At 37.6% G+C, this 17,659-nt stretch overlaps 2 protein-coding genes across 3 annotated transcripts in view; one reads left to right on the top strand and one right to left on the bottom strand.

Moving 5' to 3' along the window:
• The first annotated feature begins 575 nt into the window (after positions 1-575).
• On the top strand, positions 576-8,050 carry LOC134753403 (vacuolar protein sorting-associated protein 72 homolog). The gene is made up of 9 exons (XM_063689294.1): positions 576-808; positions 999-1,122; positions 1,475-1,604; positions 2,664-2,840; positions 3,732-3,807; positions 5,014-5,105; positions 5,784-5,961; positions 6,652-6,816; positions 7,747-8,050. The coding sequence occupies exons 1-9, from the start codon at positions 678-680 to the stop codon at positions 7,937-7,939; spliced, it is 1,266 nt and encodes a 421-aa protein (XP_063545364.1). The 5' UTR covers positions 576-677; the 3' UTR covers positions 7,940-8,050.
• Positions 8,051-8,271: 221 nt separating this feature from the next.
• LOC134753729 (uncharacterized) overlaps positions 8,272-17,659 on the bottom strand; it is a 35,137-nt gene continuing 25,749 nt past the window's right edge. For both annotated transcript variants that reach the window (XM_063689673.1, XM_063689669.1), the window contains exons 2-5: positions 17,246-17,428; positions 16,023-16,243; positions 11,489-15,506; positions 8,272-9,605 (exon numbers count right to left, since the gene is read on the bottom strand). In XM_063689673.1, the coding sequence (XP_063545743.1) occupies positions 8,560-9,605; positions 11,489-15,506; positions 16,023-16,243; positions 17,246-17,381 (5,421 nt within the window). In that variant the 5' untranslated portion in view covers positions 17,382-17,428 and the 3' untranslated portion in view covers positions 8,272-8,559. The remainder of the gene's footprint in view (positions 9,606-11,488; positions 15,507-16,022; positions 16,244-17,245; positions 17,429-17,659) is intronic.

The following is a 17,659-nucleotide window of genomic DNA, read 5'->3' as shown; positions in this document are numbered from 1 at the left end:
TATTTCGCCATCGCCTCCTTCCTATGATGCCACCCGGTCTGTGATAAGGACAAAGCATGGCACTATTTTCTCTTTCCTCTTATAGGAATCGCAATAAGACTATCTTTGGGTGTCAGGTCCTTGATCTCAACCATATCTTCTTCTTCTTTTAAAATTATGGCTTCAGCCCAGTGGGACTATTTCGCCAGTATCAAGGTATTGAGAGGTTTACAAACGACAAAAATTGTACGGTTGTACAAGACAGTGTACGGTGATTTGTTAGCTCTTGTAAATCGATAGCTAGACTTTACAAGAAGCACGTGGACTACCGGCCGTTGACTCCAAGATGTTGGTTAAACGCGCTTCAAAATTAATTCTCCATTCACTGCACACTACCACATTAGTTTACTGTATAATAAGCTATCGATATTACACTTTAAACAATATTAATAAGCAAAAAACAAAGTAATTAATCACGATGCTAACTATCAAGATGGCGCTCGAACCGGAAGTCATCTCAACCATATGAACGCATCCATTTGAGTGACAGTGACACTGACAGGACAGAGATGCCTTTCAGCAGTCTTAGCTCAGATGCCACTTTATTTTGGGTGTTTTAGTGGATTTTATAAAATAAATATTAAACATATTTAAATTTTGCTTCTACTATCACACATATTAGATCGATTTTTTTCACAATGGCTCAACGGGAAAAGCGTGCCAATGCCGGTAATCGAATGGCAAAATTACTTGACGAAGAAGAGGAAGATGACTTCTATAAAACAACTTATGGAGGGTTTCAAGAAATCGAAGAAGATAAAGATTACATGTAAGTAGTTTGAATTGTTTATATATTTAAATGAAACAATATTTTTTATATGTTCCCTTCTCAACTTAGTCGTGCCAGGTTGTTTGCCTTTTGTGGTAATGATTTGATGAGGATGTACCTTGTTAGTTTTTTTGTAAAAAGTGTCACCCTAGTCTTGAAGAAGGTTAAATTTTGATTTTGTTCATTTTAGTGAAGAAAGGGAAGCTGACGACATTGTAGATTCCGATTTTGATATAGATGAAAATGACGACCCAGTTTCTGATCAAGAAGTCGAGGAAAAACGGAAACGAGCTGTTGGGACCAAGGCATATAAGGTTGTACAGAATTATATTAACAAAATATTTATCAGTACGGTTTTTACTCACTGTTATTTTTAGTTGCTTTTAATATTTTGAAATATGTCTCACGATAGTTTAAGTGCAATTATATTAACACTTTCAGCGCCACTTGCACCATCCCACTAACCTGGGGTTAACCGGTTAAACCGTTAACTTGTTGTCAAATTGTACTGGTAACCATGGTAACTCCAGGTGTAACTGGTTAACCCTGGGCTTGTGAATGGTGGAAGTGGCCCTTAGTCATTTCCTCCTGATGTCCATGAATTAAATTTCACTCTTATTTCTATTGAACTCTATTTCAATAAATAAAATACAATCATTAATCCAGGACCCCAAGAAAAAGAAGGCAGCTGCACCCAGAAAAGAGATTATAAAAAGAGTGAAAGAAGATAAACCAGAGAAATCTAAATCTGAGAAGAAAGATGAAGATTTGGAACAATCATTAAATGACGCAATGGGTGTGTACAATTTCTAAGAGTGACAGTATGTCATTCTCAGTTTTAGCTGACTATTCACACACATTATTGCTCAGTTAAGATATTATATGCTTTTACTAGTAATATATTATGCTAACTTTATGTAACTATCACTTCTACCAGTTCTACCAATATCTTTCCAATGAGCCTTTACATGATGTAGTTGCGTGTTTTCATCAAACATGTTATGGCAAATAAATATAAAAAACTGGCCAAGCAGAAATACATCATCTGTGAAAATTTCAACTGTCTAGCTATCACGGTTCATGCGATACAGCCTGGTGACAGACAGACAGACGAACAGACGGACAGCAGAGTCTTAGTAATAGGGTCCCGTTTTTATCCTTTGGGTACGGAATCCTAAAAATAAACAAATATTAAAGGATAGTTTTACACCTAACCTAGCCAAACAAAACAAGGCAACAATATACATTGTTATATAGGAAAGATCGTTGACAAAGATTGGTGGGAGACGTCACAGGATACGGATATATGTAAAAGAAGGAGGTCATTGCCCAGCAATGGGACACTATGGGCTCGTAAATTAAATAAAAGATAATGGAAAACTGACCAAGTGTGAGTTGGACATGAAGGGTTGTTGTTATAGTGGCAACAGAGATACATCATCTGTGAAAACTTTAACTTTATAACTATAACGGTTTACGAGATACAGCCTGGTGCCTGACAGACAGACGGACAGTGGAGTCTTAGTGATAGGGTCCCGTTTTTAGGGTTCCATACCCAAAGGGTAAAAACGGGACCCTATTACTAAGACTCTGCTGTCTGTCTGTCCGTCCGTCTGTCACCAGGCTGTGTCTCATGAATCGTGATAGCTAGATAGTTGAAATTTTCACAGATGTATTTCTGTTGCCGCTATAACAACAAATACTAAAACAGAATAAAATAAATATTTAAGTGGGGCTCGTATACAACAAACGTGTTTTTTTTTGCCGTTTTTTGCGTAATGGTACGCAACCCTTCGTGCGCGAGTCCGACTCGCACTTGGCCGGTTTTTTAAATATAACGTGTGATTGTTTACAGGACGAAAATCTATAAGAAAAAGTACAGCAGTAAAATCACTAGAAACACAACAAAGGATAAAAATAAGGTCTGAATTGAAGAAAAAGAAACCAAAGAAATTGGAAGAAAAAATGCCATCACAGGAGGAATTATTAGAAGAAGCACTCATAACTGAACAGGAAAACTTGAAGAGCTTAGGTATGATTGTTATAACTCCTAATCATTCTTCTTCCCTATGGGGTTCTGTTCTGTACCCTCCACATTCCCCTGGGCCCGTGGTCTGTTTTGCTGAGCCACCTTTTCTTAAAGATTTACTCAGAATAGGTACTGATTCTAACTAACTGTATTAAGTAATAACTGTATTATTAAAGCTACTAGCTATCTGAACTTCCAAGCTAGTGGGAAAAATTGATGGTATTAGGGCCAGTTGCACCAACCACGGTTAACAGACTGATCAACGTCACGCAGCAGAGATCTATGAAACTTCACATACAATAAAATTTAGCAAACGCTTTAACAGCTTCAGAACTTATGCTGAAAACTAGACTAAGGGTTGGTTGCACTGTCAAAGTCATTGGTTCAGACCAGAGTTTGAATCCACGACGAGTTTGGAGCCATAAGCTTTACCTCTTGTCTGGCAGTGCAGGCATTAAATTATAAATTATTTTTATCAAAACTATATCCTTGTTAAAACTTTGACATCATTAAATAATGAATTATTGTCTGATTTTTCACTTAGGCCCACTTGCACCATTCCAATAACCCGGGGTTAACGGGTAAAATTTGGAGTTATCATGGTTACCAGTACAATTTGACACTGGGTTAATGGTTTAACAGGATAAGCCCGGGTTAGTGGGACGGTGCAAGTGGGCTTTGAAGTATTTTGCATAAGGTGGTTATCACACTGGATGCAATTCGCACGTCGCTCCGATGTGCGCGAGCGAGATGTCGCTATAATACGCGCATAGCGTTGTCTCGCTCAAACATCGGAGTGACGTGCGAATCGCATCCAGTGTGATAACCTCCTAAGGCCAAAAAAGGCTGGATATTGACTGAAAAGGATTCATGTATTATTTCTTTCTTTTACAGAACGATTTGAGCAGATTGAACTTGAAAGGAAAAAAGTAAGACCAACTAAAAAGGCTATTACAGGTCCAGTAATCAGGTAATCATGATAATTGAAAGCAAGCGTTAAGGTAACGGGTAGAGATTAAGGCCCAGTTGCACCAACCACATTTAACAGACCGATTAACGTCAAACAAAAGTAAAGTATGAAATTTACCATGCAATAAAATTTTGCGAACGCTTTAACGGTGACAGACGGTTTGGTGCGGTTGCTATTATTTATAAAGTGTCTACCGTACCCCTGTCCTAAGCATCTAACCATACCTAAAGATAAACGCCAAAAACACGGCAAATGCATCGCCTTTTTGTGAATTTTGGATGTCAGCGTACATTTTCCAAAATCAGAAGTTCATTAGGAAATGCATAAGATGCTGACAAAAAACAATGAAGGCACAAATACATGTACATATTTGAGTATATAATGTTATGCAGAGGTATTCCTTATTTCAACAAATCCAGTGACGACATACGCTGAAAAGCTAAGCAATGGCTGAGAAATCGTTGCGTCCAAGAAATTAACGTCACACAATATGAATTTCTAAATATTATTATTATTATTATTCAGATCCAATATAGATGATATCATGATATATATATCTATCCCTTAAGGCCGTTCCATCGGTTTGCCGCTGTCTCTGTCACATTTCGCAAGAAAGAACGGGAAAGATCATGCGCGCCAAGTGTCAATTTTGATCGAATTTTGTCGATTTTTATTTATTTTAAAAACGTTACCCTACAATATCGAAATTCGAAAGCTATGAAATTACTATTTAAGTTAAGATTGATTTTTCTTTTTTTTTTGTTTATGGTATCACATAATAAATAACCGAGTAAAGTTGGATTAAAAGTCCGAGTTAGATGTTACTTTGGGAATTAATTGTATCGAGCGAAGTATCATAATTCGTGTATCGGAAGCTATGATATTAAAGATAATATAGTCAAGAACTACATATATTTTTTCCACGTCTACGAATATCAACTCCTCTTAGAAAAACAGGATCATATAAGGAGATTTTTCGCCTTCTGGCTCAGGGAACCGCCTTAATAGGATCGTCAACATTAGAAACACCTGTGGCTAGAGCTCTGCATACATTAAGGGCTGAGACCGAAATTACGCAGGTGGTTCGTTTTCTATCCAATATATGTCTGATTATCATCGATCTCGGGAATTTGCTAAATTTTAGTCGGGCAGACAGATATTTTTCGTTTAAAGACACTAGTAGGTAATTTGTATGCTTTTTTTCAGATATCACTCATTTGCAGTGCCACTAGAATCGGAAGAGTCTGACAACTTAGTAACGGATATCACTTTGAGTGATATCATTAAAAGCGAGGTAGGTTAGTATCTTGCTCCAGTAAACTATTTTATTACTAAATTAATATAATAGTACATTACGATACAAGTGCGATAAATAGGAAATCTACAACGAGTGGCGATAAATTAAAACATGGTGTTTTAAATCGACACGAGTTGCGAATTACCTATTCGCACATTTATCGTACAACGTTTTACAGTACATATGGCCCTTAAAATTTTCGAAATAGTTACGTAATGTGCTTTTTATCGCACTAGTGGGGTAAAGTAGCACTATATGTACTGTACATTTATATTACAATCTTCAAAATGCCTATCTACTCTAGGGAAACGCCGCTCAGAAAAAGGAAGTTTCCATACTATGCACATTACGAGCGAGTATTAATAGCGATTATCACACTGGCGCCGAATCCGGTTGCTGACGCCGGTCAACAACCGGACAACGCTATACGCATAGCGCTATCTCGCTTGCCCATCGCGTCGCATTTTGAATTTAAGTGAAATCTACCTATAACAGAGTATATAAGAGATGTATTTGAGAGCTTCAATTTTCATCGAATCCTTTTACCCAAACATGTAAACTGCTTTAAACTGAAATAATTTTCATATAATATACTTACTAAAAAAAAGTGAACAAGTTCCCTTTGGACCCTTACGATGATAGACTTTAGACAAATATATCTAATTTTTAATGTTTTCAGGTTTAATAGCACCCTGCGACATAGACATGGAAGAGGTACCGGTGGTGGACGAGCCCAAACCAGAGGATCCTAAGCCTGAGGTCGATCACGACACAGACAGCATGCCTAGCCTGAACCCCACCAAGATTGAGATAGACGTTATAGGGCCTGATGACGAGTTCAAAATCGATGATGTTGTGTAAGTTCTAAGTACCTGAACAACTAATTGGTTGACATACAAAACTTACCAAGTAATAAATAGGCAATTTGTACTAAAGCTCCAAATAATACTTTATCTACTTGTGATGTAATGAGATACGGGATTTTTAAATTGGTTACTTAATTTTTGTGATTGTACTGTTTATATTTATACGCCACTGCTGATCATATTGTGAAACTATAGCCTATTATATTATAACTAATTTTACCGTAGCAAAAACCGATTTATCGTTTCTTTTGCTTATTCTGGACTTTTTACAAAACTTTTTAGCTTCAAAACTGAGGTAGTTTTATTTTCGGACTGACGAAAATGGAGTTATTTAAACTTTTGTGAGTCGTACTAAGGGCGTCCGCTAGATGGCGCGGTTGCACGCAGCGGGTGAGCGGTTTAACTAAAAATAGTATGACCAACGCTAACTGGCGCGGACGCGTGCGACGGAATTCCGCTCCGTGAACCCGCGCCATCTAGCGGACGCCCTTAGTACGACTCGCAAAAGTTTAAATAACTCCATTTACATATTAAACTAATTTAACGGTTTAACTCACGTATTTTTAGTCACTCGTGCGACATCTTTCGGAGAGCCTACGTCTCCATTTTCAAGCACTGACAGTGCTGAGCACCGGCTTACGTTGCTCGCGTGTCGCATACCTTAACTTTTTAACATTTCAGCACTGAAGTGAAGCCCAAGAAAGCTAAGACCTATGTTAAACCAAAACCGGCCTATGAGAGGACACTTATCATGTTCGACAACGATCTAAAGGGAAAGGCGTTCAACAAGTGCTATCGACTGAACAAGCCCAGGAGAAGACAAGACATGCTGTGTGCTGTCACGAAGTATGTATTTGTATTTATTTACTAGCGGGTCTGTGAGCTGTAGATATCGCGAACCTTCATGGCTCCTATTTTGAAAAAGTTTCATAAACTGAATCGATATAAAAATCCGTATAATTATCGAACCCGGGCGCGTAGCCAACGTGCAATCGTTAACGCTACGTAGCGAACGAAACGCAACTGTCACTGTCGCACTAGTGGGGAAGAGTGATAGAGAGAGATGACTACGATACGGTACGGAGCGTTAACGATTGGCACGTTGGCTATGGGCGCTGCTCGGAATATTTCACGAGAATCGAACGAGAATATGAAAGCATTTTTGCCCAAACTGAAACAGGCGCTTCGCTCACGATTTGTGCTCACTCGGTCAGTAACTAAACTGCATTATACTAAACTGTAAATCATATTCGCGCAAATCTTTTGGCTGTAAACGTCACAAATGGTAATTTAGGTCATAACGCAGTGTTCAGTTTATATTTAATCCTTTTCTCGGCTGGCTACTTTCAGCAGTTACCACCTTCTTGATTTTAACGTTAAGTTCTTGGGAATTCTTGTAGCTAATCTCACTCAACATAGCTACTACCAAGTAGTCCTCCCATCGCCAGTGGAACACACTACTATCTCTTAGATAAATACTTGTCTAAATAACGGCCTTCTCTCTTCTCTCTCGGCCTTGTCTAAGTAACTATAGCTGACCCTGTCTGAGAAGCAGGATATCCTGGGTTCGAATTCCGGTATGAGCATTTATTTGTCTGTTCATCACGATTATTTGCTCCCGAGTCGAGATGTATTTATCTATATGTATAAGTATGTATATCATCGTCTAGTATCCATAGTACAAGCTTTGCTTAGTTTGGGGCTAGGGCTAAGTCGATCTGTGTAAGATTTTCCCCAAACTATTTATTTATTTAATTATCAACATTCGTTCGACAGGAAACCAGCGCGCTACATAGACCCCATAACAAAGCTCCCATACCGAAGCGTAGACGCCTTCCGGATAATACGCGAGGCCTATTACCAGCAGTTAGAGGCCAGAGGCGACCGGAACGACTCCAAGTTGCAGGCCTGGCTCAAGTGGCGGCGAGCGGACTCCGCCTCTAATTATGTGCAGATACATATCAAGTAAAGTTTAGTTTAATTTTGTCGGTACCGGTATTTACTAAATTATATAAAATCAAGGATCTAAAAAGTTCTATTTTTTGGCTAAGAATGACAAATAGTCAAGTTTTCGCTACAGTATTTTTAAACTTAAATCAATACTGTAATTCATCAATTATGATTTACTTCAAATACAATATTACTGAGATCTCAACTTAATAAAATAACATTGTGAATAATTATGGAATAAAATACGTTATAGTATTGTACTTTTTCATTTTAATATTTATATTCATTTTTTTATTAATATTTTCCAAACCCAAGCACATCCCAATTAAATGAAGGTAATAAAATACTGTATTCATTAACTTAAATTTATTGTCAAAGTAATAAATAGTTACAATTTTATCTTAGTGCTAATAATAAAGATTCAATGTCTGTACAGTTGTACAATAAATTTTCTTACAATCTATATAATTTATAGAGACTGGTGTTTTTGTAACAACTGCTCGTTTAATAACATTTCATTAAGTAACTAAATTATTGTTTTTAAGAGTATCGTCTACACTATAAGGTACTAGTAAATACTGTACTGTCATTATATAGGTATTTAAAATCTAGCTGTCTACCACACTCATGTATTTTTAATTACAATTCGACGGTGAAAGTAGGATTTAATCTTAAGTCTGGCACACTGTTTCTCCTCGGTTTCTTATTGAGTAGCTCCTTCATAGATATGAGACCAGAGGCTTTAGCGTCAAACCGTGAATAATACTTGGAAGGATCCGTCGTAGGTAAGTAAGGGTACTCCGTGAGATAAGTCTGCGCGTTTTTAATTTTGTTTTCTTTTGCATACTGATTCAACTGCGATACGGCCATTTCATACGAGCTCAGTTTATTGACGGACACGTTCTCCATAGAACGAAAGGTCTCTAAAACTGCTTTTTTGTGTGGGATTCCTCTTAAACTACCCTGGCGACTGAGTCTACCCTCTATCACGTCATTAAATAAATCTTCTACATTGAATTTCTCTGATATCTTCACTAGTTTGTTGTTATTTGATGCACTGTCCTGGTTTTCTTGCATCTCCTCCCAAGCCTTGGATATTTCTGAAGATGGCATTGAATGGGCTTTTATGTTTTTCTTGACTCTTTTCTGCTGTCTTAAGTGATCAGGAGACTCGTCTGAAGTGCTGTATAGCATTAACTCGCATTCATTTAGTTTTGAAGGTTTCTTAGGTTCTCTAAGCTCTTCCAGCGATTTGAAGTAATTTTTGGCCATTTTGAAACGAGATTTGTAATCTTTCAGTTCAGGTACGATTTCTCTATCAGGTGTTGGTTCTGGGGAAACTTCTGGATTGCTCTCGACAATTTCTATTTCGATGTCAGAAATGCTTTGATGAGACCCTTGATTGCATTTGTCAGACATGGATATAATCTCTATATCGATGGATTCCATACTGGTTGCACTTTCAAGACTTTTATTTGCACTTTCTCTTTCATGGTTTTTAACCCAAGTTGATCGTTTATGGCTGAGTTGGGGTTCTATTGGTTTAAATTCGCTATGGGGTTTAGGGGAGTTAGGTGTAGAATGTAAGGTTGACGGTAAAGAAGAAATTCCCGGCGAAGATGAGTTCAGTGGGGAACACGAAGTTGACGTTGAATTTGATGATATGCACACAGGTTTTGTAGCATCTGCAAATAAAATTATAAGTTATAAGTTTCAGGTTATATTATAGTCTACTTAATTTATCGACTAGTTCGATCACATATCTACATATAATTAATAGAATCAATCGTTACTTTGCCGAAATGTACAGTGTGTAAATCATTACAGTGTGTAAATCCAATACGGGCAATAAATTAAACCAGATATAGAATTTATCCGTGTAATCTTTAATTTAGAAGCTTTTTAGGGTTCCGTACCCAAAGGGTAAAAACGGGACCCTATTACTAAGACTCTGCTGTCCGTCTGTCTGTCTGTCACCAGGCTGTATCGCATGAACCGTGATAGCTAGACAGTTGAAATTTTCACAGATAATGTATTTCTGTTGCCGCTATACAAATACTAAAAAGTACGGAACCCTCGGTGGGCGAGTCCGACTCGCACTTGGCCGGTTTTTATTTAAGTTACACTTAATTATGACCCCGTAATTAATTTTTGATAATTTACCGAGCAGCAATGTACTGTAAACATTTCATTTCATTCGGTTTTTTATGGTAACTGCCAGCAAGCGTTGACACTTGACAATTACTTTAAAAAGCTCGTATCTCGTAATTTATGTGCTGCATTACATTGCGGGCTGAATTATTTTGTATGGTTAATATTTTCATCCGCATCCAATCCGCATTGGGCTAGCGTGGGGACTATAACCCAGCCTTTCGCGCATGAGAGGAGGCCTGTGCCCAGCAGTGGGACGTATATAGGCTGAATTATTATTATTAATATTTTCATTGTATTTTTAAGCAAAATTATGATTTAAGAACTTTATTCTCAAAAAGAATTTACAAAATTCGCTTACTTGAGAATACAAAAAAAAAACTTATTAGGACTGGCGTGAAGACAATGTAGTTTAAATATTCATTACAAAGCATTAAGCAAAAGCAAAGCATTGTCATATAAATAATCATCAGAGTTCGGATAAATTATCGCAAAAATGAATAAGGTATGGATCAGGATAAAAAAAATTGAACAATTTTGAACTGCAATTTTGAGTATAATCCGGAAATTTTATTCAAAAATACTGTACATAATACGAGTTTAAAACTCTTGTCCTATTTTGAGATATAAATGGTTGTTGATGGTTTTGCGATGATTTGTCCGACCTATGTATGATAATCATTACAAAACATTACTCGTAGTTTGGTTACAAAACAAAGTGGGTAGAAAAGCAAAAAGATTTAGCTCAATATATATACTTCTTAAGTCCTATGCTAACCACCGTTTAGATATTCGCCCGTATTGGATTTACACACTGTATATAATCTCCATTCCAGATTCCGCCATATAAACCTTTTATAGGTACTGTATCGTTTACGATAAATACAACTTAGCCGTTTTTGTTTTGGTATTACATTTTTATTTAAAATTTAGACATGTGTTTAATTAGTGCTTTAATAAGGTACATTTCGTCCTGGAAGCTGGACGTAAAGCGTATGATTTAGACAAAATTGACTCAGTTCTCCCGAGTAACAATAACGATTTCGGACAAATACTACAAGAAAATTTACGTTGTGCGAACAAAACGATATTACACAAAAAAATCGTACTTTGCGCACCGCCATTAAACATGATTCGTAAAGCGAAACATCTGAGCATAGTCTAATCATTTCTTTTAGTTAAAAGTAATAGTCAAATTAAGCTCGATAGGCTTGTCCGAAATGTATGTATTTGCTAGACGATATTGAAAGCATCGTAGTCACAAAAAAAAACCTTAGATCAGATATGGCTAAAAAATACCCTTAGATCAAACCCTTAGAACATAGTAATATAAAATAATACACACATCAACAGTTAGACCAGATTTTATCTGTATTTATAATAAACGATACAGCCCTTATGTGAATTAATTAATTACCTGAAAGTTGGCTGACTACTTGCAGTGGATTCGCTCCAGTGTTCTTCATCAAAGATCTTCGCACTAGTTTTTGTTCTGCAACTGATTTAGATGCAGATTCAAAAATAGATATGACATTTTTTACGTTAATTTTCGGTAATTCTTCGCAAGATTTATATTTGTCCAAATCATGCTGAGGTACTTTCACAGCTGTTTTGCTAAATATATCCATTTCAGATTTACTAATTGTAGTTTTACAAAGCATTGTGGAAGAATTATTCATACTGGGACTTTTACTGTTCAAGGGTTTAATAGTTTTTTTATCATATTTTTCGTGAACAATTTCTATGCCATGCTTTTGATTAAATGTTTCATCAAACGTTTTGTGATAAATTTTGTGTGTCATTCTTGCTCTCTTGTCTTTTAATGAAGCTTTCTCCTCTGGTGTCTTAATATTACTTAGTGTCTCATAACTTGCATTTAAATCATTTTTATTTTGTTTTAAGTATTCGCATTGATAACGCTTATTTTCTATATCAACTGATAACACCTCATCTGCAGAAGCTATACTTTTCTCACTATCTTTGCGATGATAAATGTTATGCATTGATCTACTCTTTCTATGTTTCCAGGGTACAACCTGCTCTTTTTGGGATATATCGTGGAACAAAGATATTCGACTAGAAACTAAACCACTCTCATATTTCGCACCACAGACATCTTCCGATGATTGATCTGCGACGCTTGGCTTTCCAAAAAAAGAGTCTATTTTGTTCAAAATCCGTTTCCTCGACGTTCCAAAAAACCTTTTTGGACTTGTTTCAAATGCTTTAAACACTTCTTCAGGAAGTTCTTGTCTTGTAGGCGAGGACTGAGTGTTAACAATTGTATGTTTCATTTCTAATTCGTTTTTCTTGCTAGAACAAGATTGCATTCGTATGGGAGAATCCATGTTTTTTGGCGATCTGCTTCTTGAACGAATCGAGTCTGTTTCTTCTCTCTCCACTTCCAGTTTATCATCCCAATATTTCTTCCACTTTTCTACAAGTTTCCCATCAGTTTGAGTTTCTTCTTCTAATGAAGCTTGAGGAGTTGGATACTTTTGTCTAATAATTTCGGTCACGTTTTGGATCACGGCGCTACCTTCACTTAAAATTTTCTTGGCTATTTCTTTTCCTCTTTTTTTGGACAAGGAATCATTTTGTCTCAGGTTTTTAGAAGAGAGCCGTCTCTTCTTTTGATTTGCCTTAATTTCTTCTGACTTAGCCTCAATTTCTCGTATTCTATCATCCCAATATTTCTTTCGTTCTAGTACAATGTTATTTCGGTTCTCACTACCAAATTTAATTTCGCCTTTTTCTTCTTCAGACTCAATAATCTGATCTTGAAGGGTCTGACTTGCTGAAACAGATTCAGTGACATTTGACTGAACCTCAGAAATCTCGCCTTCTATTTGCTTTGCACGTCTTTTCACATCTGAGAGTTTTTCAGACGCCGAATCGACATAAATATCATTTTTTTCAACCGTGTATTGTATCTCATTGATTTCTTTTATGTTGTCGTTATTATCTGTTGTTAGAAAATCCGAACTTGGGAAGTATTGATTATACATGTCGTTTAGTTCAGCAAATGCCACTGTAACTGTTTCTAGAACACCCTGTTTTGTTATCGAATCGGTTCTTGATAATTCTTTTATGGCTGACGACATGCTCCGGTCATTTTCTTCGATGATTGGCGTAAACGTCATGCGTTTTATTTCTGATTTAGTCGGTCTAAGGTCTTCAATCCTAGAACTATCATCAACATTTAAATCACTGCAAGTAAGCCATAATTCTCTTTCAGCGGGACCCATTTTACTTATTTCTTCAGATTTAAGACCACTGAGGTCAGTGTGGTTTTTTCTGTATTTTGGTATTTCACATAACAGACTGCTTTCGTTGTTGTTTGTATCAGGGGAGCTGTTGCTGTCATCTATACTTACATACGCTGAATCCCACATATCTCTTCTAGGAGTCAAACTTTTGGTGATCATGGACTGTTCGGTATTTGGGTCTGTGGTGTATTCGCCCGTGGTTATGTTAATAATTTCTACACTTTCTGTAGCATCAGAGTCGAGACCATGAAAAGTTAATGATTCCATTGAACGCCGACCAGATTTGTTAGTGTGTGTTGGGGTGGAATAAACTACATTTACACAATCTTGAACTTCTTGTTCTTTGGAAGCGATTTGAGTAATATTCTCATTGTTTGCTATCATTAAAGATTCCAATGCCGGTTCTGGGGTCGGCACTCTTAAAGAGGGAGGCAAAGACACTGGGGCGCCAATAATGAAGTCAGTAACGTTACTTGGTGTATCATCTTCCTCATCAATAGAATGATGGTGAATAAAAAAGGGATTAATAAACTCATTGCCTTGTAGTAATTGGTTAGTTAAAGGTCCACTTTTCACATAAATGGAGTCATTATGATTTGCTATGTCTCCAGTTAAAATTTTTAAAACTGGAGTTTTCGGTCTTTCTACAATATCTGGCTCTATAAACGGATTTGAGTTTAATGGCGACGGAGTATTAGAGTGGGTTTCTTCCACAAATATGTTTATTGGTGCAGTAGCAGTTACTTCACTTTGAGACCTGTTTGTTTCATATTCTGTAGTAATAAAGGAGCCCAAGGTCTGTTCTGTTTTATAACCTTCTTCGTATGTCTCATTAAGGAAAGGATTGCTTGATGATGAAACAATAGAAATATTATCTTCGTGCATCTTTCTGCCAATGATGATTTCCTCACCTTCACAATCATTTACAAGTATCTCTTTTGGTTTATAACCTTGTCTACCTTCTTTGAAGATTACTTGTTCATATAAGGGTTTTGGTTTTTCAGTTCGCAGTGACACCGAAATGCTTTCTGGTATAATAAATGTGTCACGTTTATCAGTAACGACATATTTATTTGTATTAGTCTCACTTAATGTTGAATTAACAATATCTGGGACATCTTGTGGATTTCCCTTATTAATAAATGAGTCGCTGCTGCTTTCTAACATTTCTTGTTTTTCTGCCATAATACTATTGAACATCTTACAAACTCTGTTCATCTTTAATATTTTTTGGGCTGTCGTGTTAAATCTTTGAGGCCTTAATGGCTCGTCAAGGCTTGTTGATAGGCTCCTATCAGATTGAGACCCCATGCTTAGAGTTTCATCACTGTTTTGGTTTTCGTCTGTTGCCATCAAAATTTTGGCTTCGTTGTCACTTATTTTTTCCAGCGTTCCGTTCTCTTTTAATAACATCTTCTCAGTGATAAAGTCAACAATACGTAACACAACTTTCCTATCAGATTTAATATCCACTATGTCTATTTCTTCACCATCTTCTAAGAAGAAACTCTTTTGTTGTAGAATATCAATAATATTATGAGAAGCTATAATTGTAAACGGTGATCCCACAATATGTTGTCCTCTACTTGTTATAGAGATTTCATGTCGTCCCTCATAGTTTACAGTGTAACCAATTAGAGAATGCTCTGGTTTTGATTCGACATTAATTTCAATATCATAACGATCTTTAGGAATAAAGTAGGTTTTGTTCATGTTGTTTTTTCCATACGATCGCAAGTAGGTGGCTCCTTGTGTTATCGGTAGAGCATTTTCTGTGAAGGCAGGCTTTGTCTGGAGTCCCAGTAATTTTTGGCGTATCAGCTGTGCTTTGCCGAAGATGGGAGGAATGACTGTCATGCCATACGTGTCTCTTGGACCTTTAATGAGTATTGTGATTTCTCCTGGATCAAGGCATTGTTGAGTAGTCGGATATATCTTAAAATAGACTTTGTTCCGAACTTGAGCTGCTACGAGACCAGAGCCTCGAGCAACGTAATCGAGGGTGACTTGCGAGGTTTCAGGAGAGGTTCGTTGCGATGGCGGCTTGGATATGGGAGGCGAAACCTTGGCGAGGGCTTGCCGTACACGATCTAAGAATGTTGCGAGTTTCCATTCTTGATGCTTGCTAAGCGAGTCGTTCGATTCCAGCTCCTGGCGGGAGAAGACCTGGAAAAAAATATTTGCCCTGTCATACATTTACTTGTCAAATAGATTAACAAGAGTATCTCTGTTGCCCATCCATGTTCAATTGTATGGCTGTCAGACGTAGCCCACAAAAAGGCGCGATTGCGACGGCAAAATAATTGTAAGCGAGCATCAAAGACATGTACTTGTTCACTAGACTTATATCGACCAGGATATAGACCGTGATTACCTTTTGTATTGTTTTCGAGCTCTCGATATTTTGACGCAGCGAACGCAGCCGACGCGCACGAATGTGGTCTACCCTCAGTGCGAACGAGTGCGGTCTACACAACTTTGACACCCACCCACTGTCTTCAGTTACCCGTGAACAAGATGCATGTAACTGCGTCGAAATATTGGGAGCTCGAAAATAATACAAAAGTTACCTTTCGGTCCATATCCCGGTCGATATAAGTTTATTGAAACTAACCGTGAATCATTCAAAACTGTTGTGTACTTGTTCAACTATCGGGCGTTCATTATAGTAAAGGTCCTCACCGGCTCGACGCCAAGGTAGTGATCAGCAATAATCTGCGCGTGCTTGAGGGAGAGTCTCGTAGGCGGGTGTCCGGCGCACGCACCGGGCAGCGCCGCGTCCAGCACGCCGCACAGTATCCAGCCGTGCCGCCATACGGTGTCTAGGTGCTCCACCCGCACGGGGCCCGCTTCTGCCAGCCATTGTAGTACGTCTTCCTTCTGCTCTTCGCTTGAGAATAGGACTGGAATCGAGAAATATTTTATATGAGTATTTTATTACGTCAATGCTACGCTCAACTGATGTGAGTACCAGGTGTGCAGTGTGCGCGCTAAGCGTACACACACTCCCTTAGCTAAGCCCTATCACACAAGACACACATCAAGACAGCGTTTCACATAAGACATTATAATAAACATCATACCGACAACAACTTGTGTGTCACTTACCTACACATCTCCCACATCACATGGCGACCTTGCCTGTCGTGATCGTGGTAAGCGTGAGTGAGTGCAATCAAGGACATGAATTATGTGATAACACTTAGCGTTAGAAGCCTAAAATTAATATACCTAAGCCTTCGTAGTAACAGTTTCGCCAGATGGCGCTACCATAGCATTATTTTGTGGCGTTGGTATTTTTAACTGTTGACATTTAACTTTTTTCACCGAACTTCGATTCCTGCAGTAGACATTGAACTCGAAGATGAACTAATATTTCTGTCGAGTCCTGTTTAGTACTAGACATAAATCATTGAAGAAAAACAGCCATATCTATTGTGAAAGAATCTTAAATTGTAATTTGTCGTAGGTCATCGTAGGTACCGTGGATGTGACTAATATGATTTCGTATCATGAGTATTCACAATTCAGCATGTCATCTGTTAAATTGAGCTCATAGCCTCATAATATGTGGGTCCTAGGATATGCGATTCAATGTTTACCTATCTTAACATGTCAGGTTGTCACGTCTCGTAGATTTATATATCAAACGAAGTAAGTTATATATCTTATATCAACCAGTACTTATAACAGAAAAAAATCTTCGCCAATATGAAAATAATAATAATTATAATTAACTTCATACTGACGGACCGCTTTGATATTTGGAATACTTAACTAATTTGACCTGTCAGTCCGATTCCTTTTTCACAACATTATACCACAAAAAATAAATCAGCTCATAAACCACCATTTGCTCATTCGAAATTCGCTCAGGCGTTGAGAAAATATAGGTTTGTACATACTCGCTCTGAAAGCGTTGTCGATGCTCTTCAGAAGTTTGAAAAGGAAGCTCTCCTGGCCCCAGAAGAGCGTGAGCAGCGTCGCCGGCGCGAGGTACCGCAGGGTCGTGAGGATAGCTTCGAGGGCCGCGGACCACATGCCGCGGCTCGCCTCCAGTTCGGGGTACTCCGGGATCGTGAACAATCCTGCAACAAACAATATGACTTCTATAGTTTAACTAGCTTTTGATGCGACATTTTGTGTAGGACGCGGTATAATCCGTACAATTTTGAACCATTTTCCTCTCCCCTTTGGGGGTTGAATTTCAAATAATACTTTTTTTAGTGGAGCTCTGAAATAATCCGTTGAATACCTATTTACTTTTTCAGAATTTTTGTGTTTTTGTATTTTGTGTACATATAGAGGAATATATATGT

This window comes from Cydia strobilella, chromosome 2, assembly GCF_947568885.1.
Source record: "Cydia strobilella chromosome 2, ilCydStro3.1, whole genome shotgun sequence".
In the NCBI taxonomy this organism is placed as follows: domain Eukaryota; kingdom Metazoa; phylum Arthropoda; class Insecta; order Lepidoptera; family Tortricidae; genus Cydia; species Cydia strobilella.
This window is presented reverse-complemented; position numbering and strand designations above follow the sequence as displayed.

Excerpts from the sequence above, each read along its gene's own strand:
- LOC134753403 (XM_063689294.1), top strand. The coding sequence starts at position 678 with ATGGCTCAACGGGAAAAGCGTGCCAATGCCGGTAATCGAATGGCAAAA. Across the intron at positions 809-998 it reads GAAGAAGATAAAGATTACAT|TGAAGAAAGGGAAGCTGACG; the intron begins GTAAGTAGTTTG and ends TGTTCATTTTAG. Across the intron at positions 2,841-3,731 it reads GGAAAACTTGAAGAGCTTAG|AACGATTTGAGCAGATTGAA; the intron begins GTATGATTGTTA and ends TTTCTTTTACAG.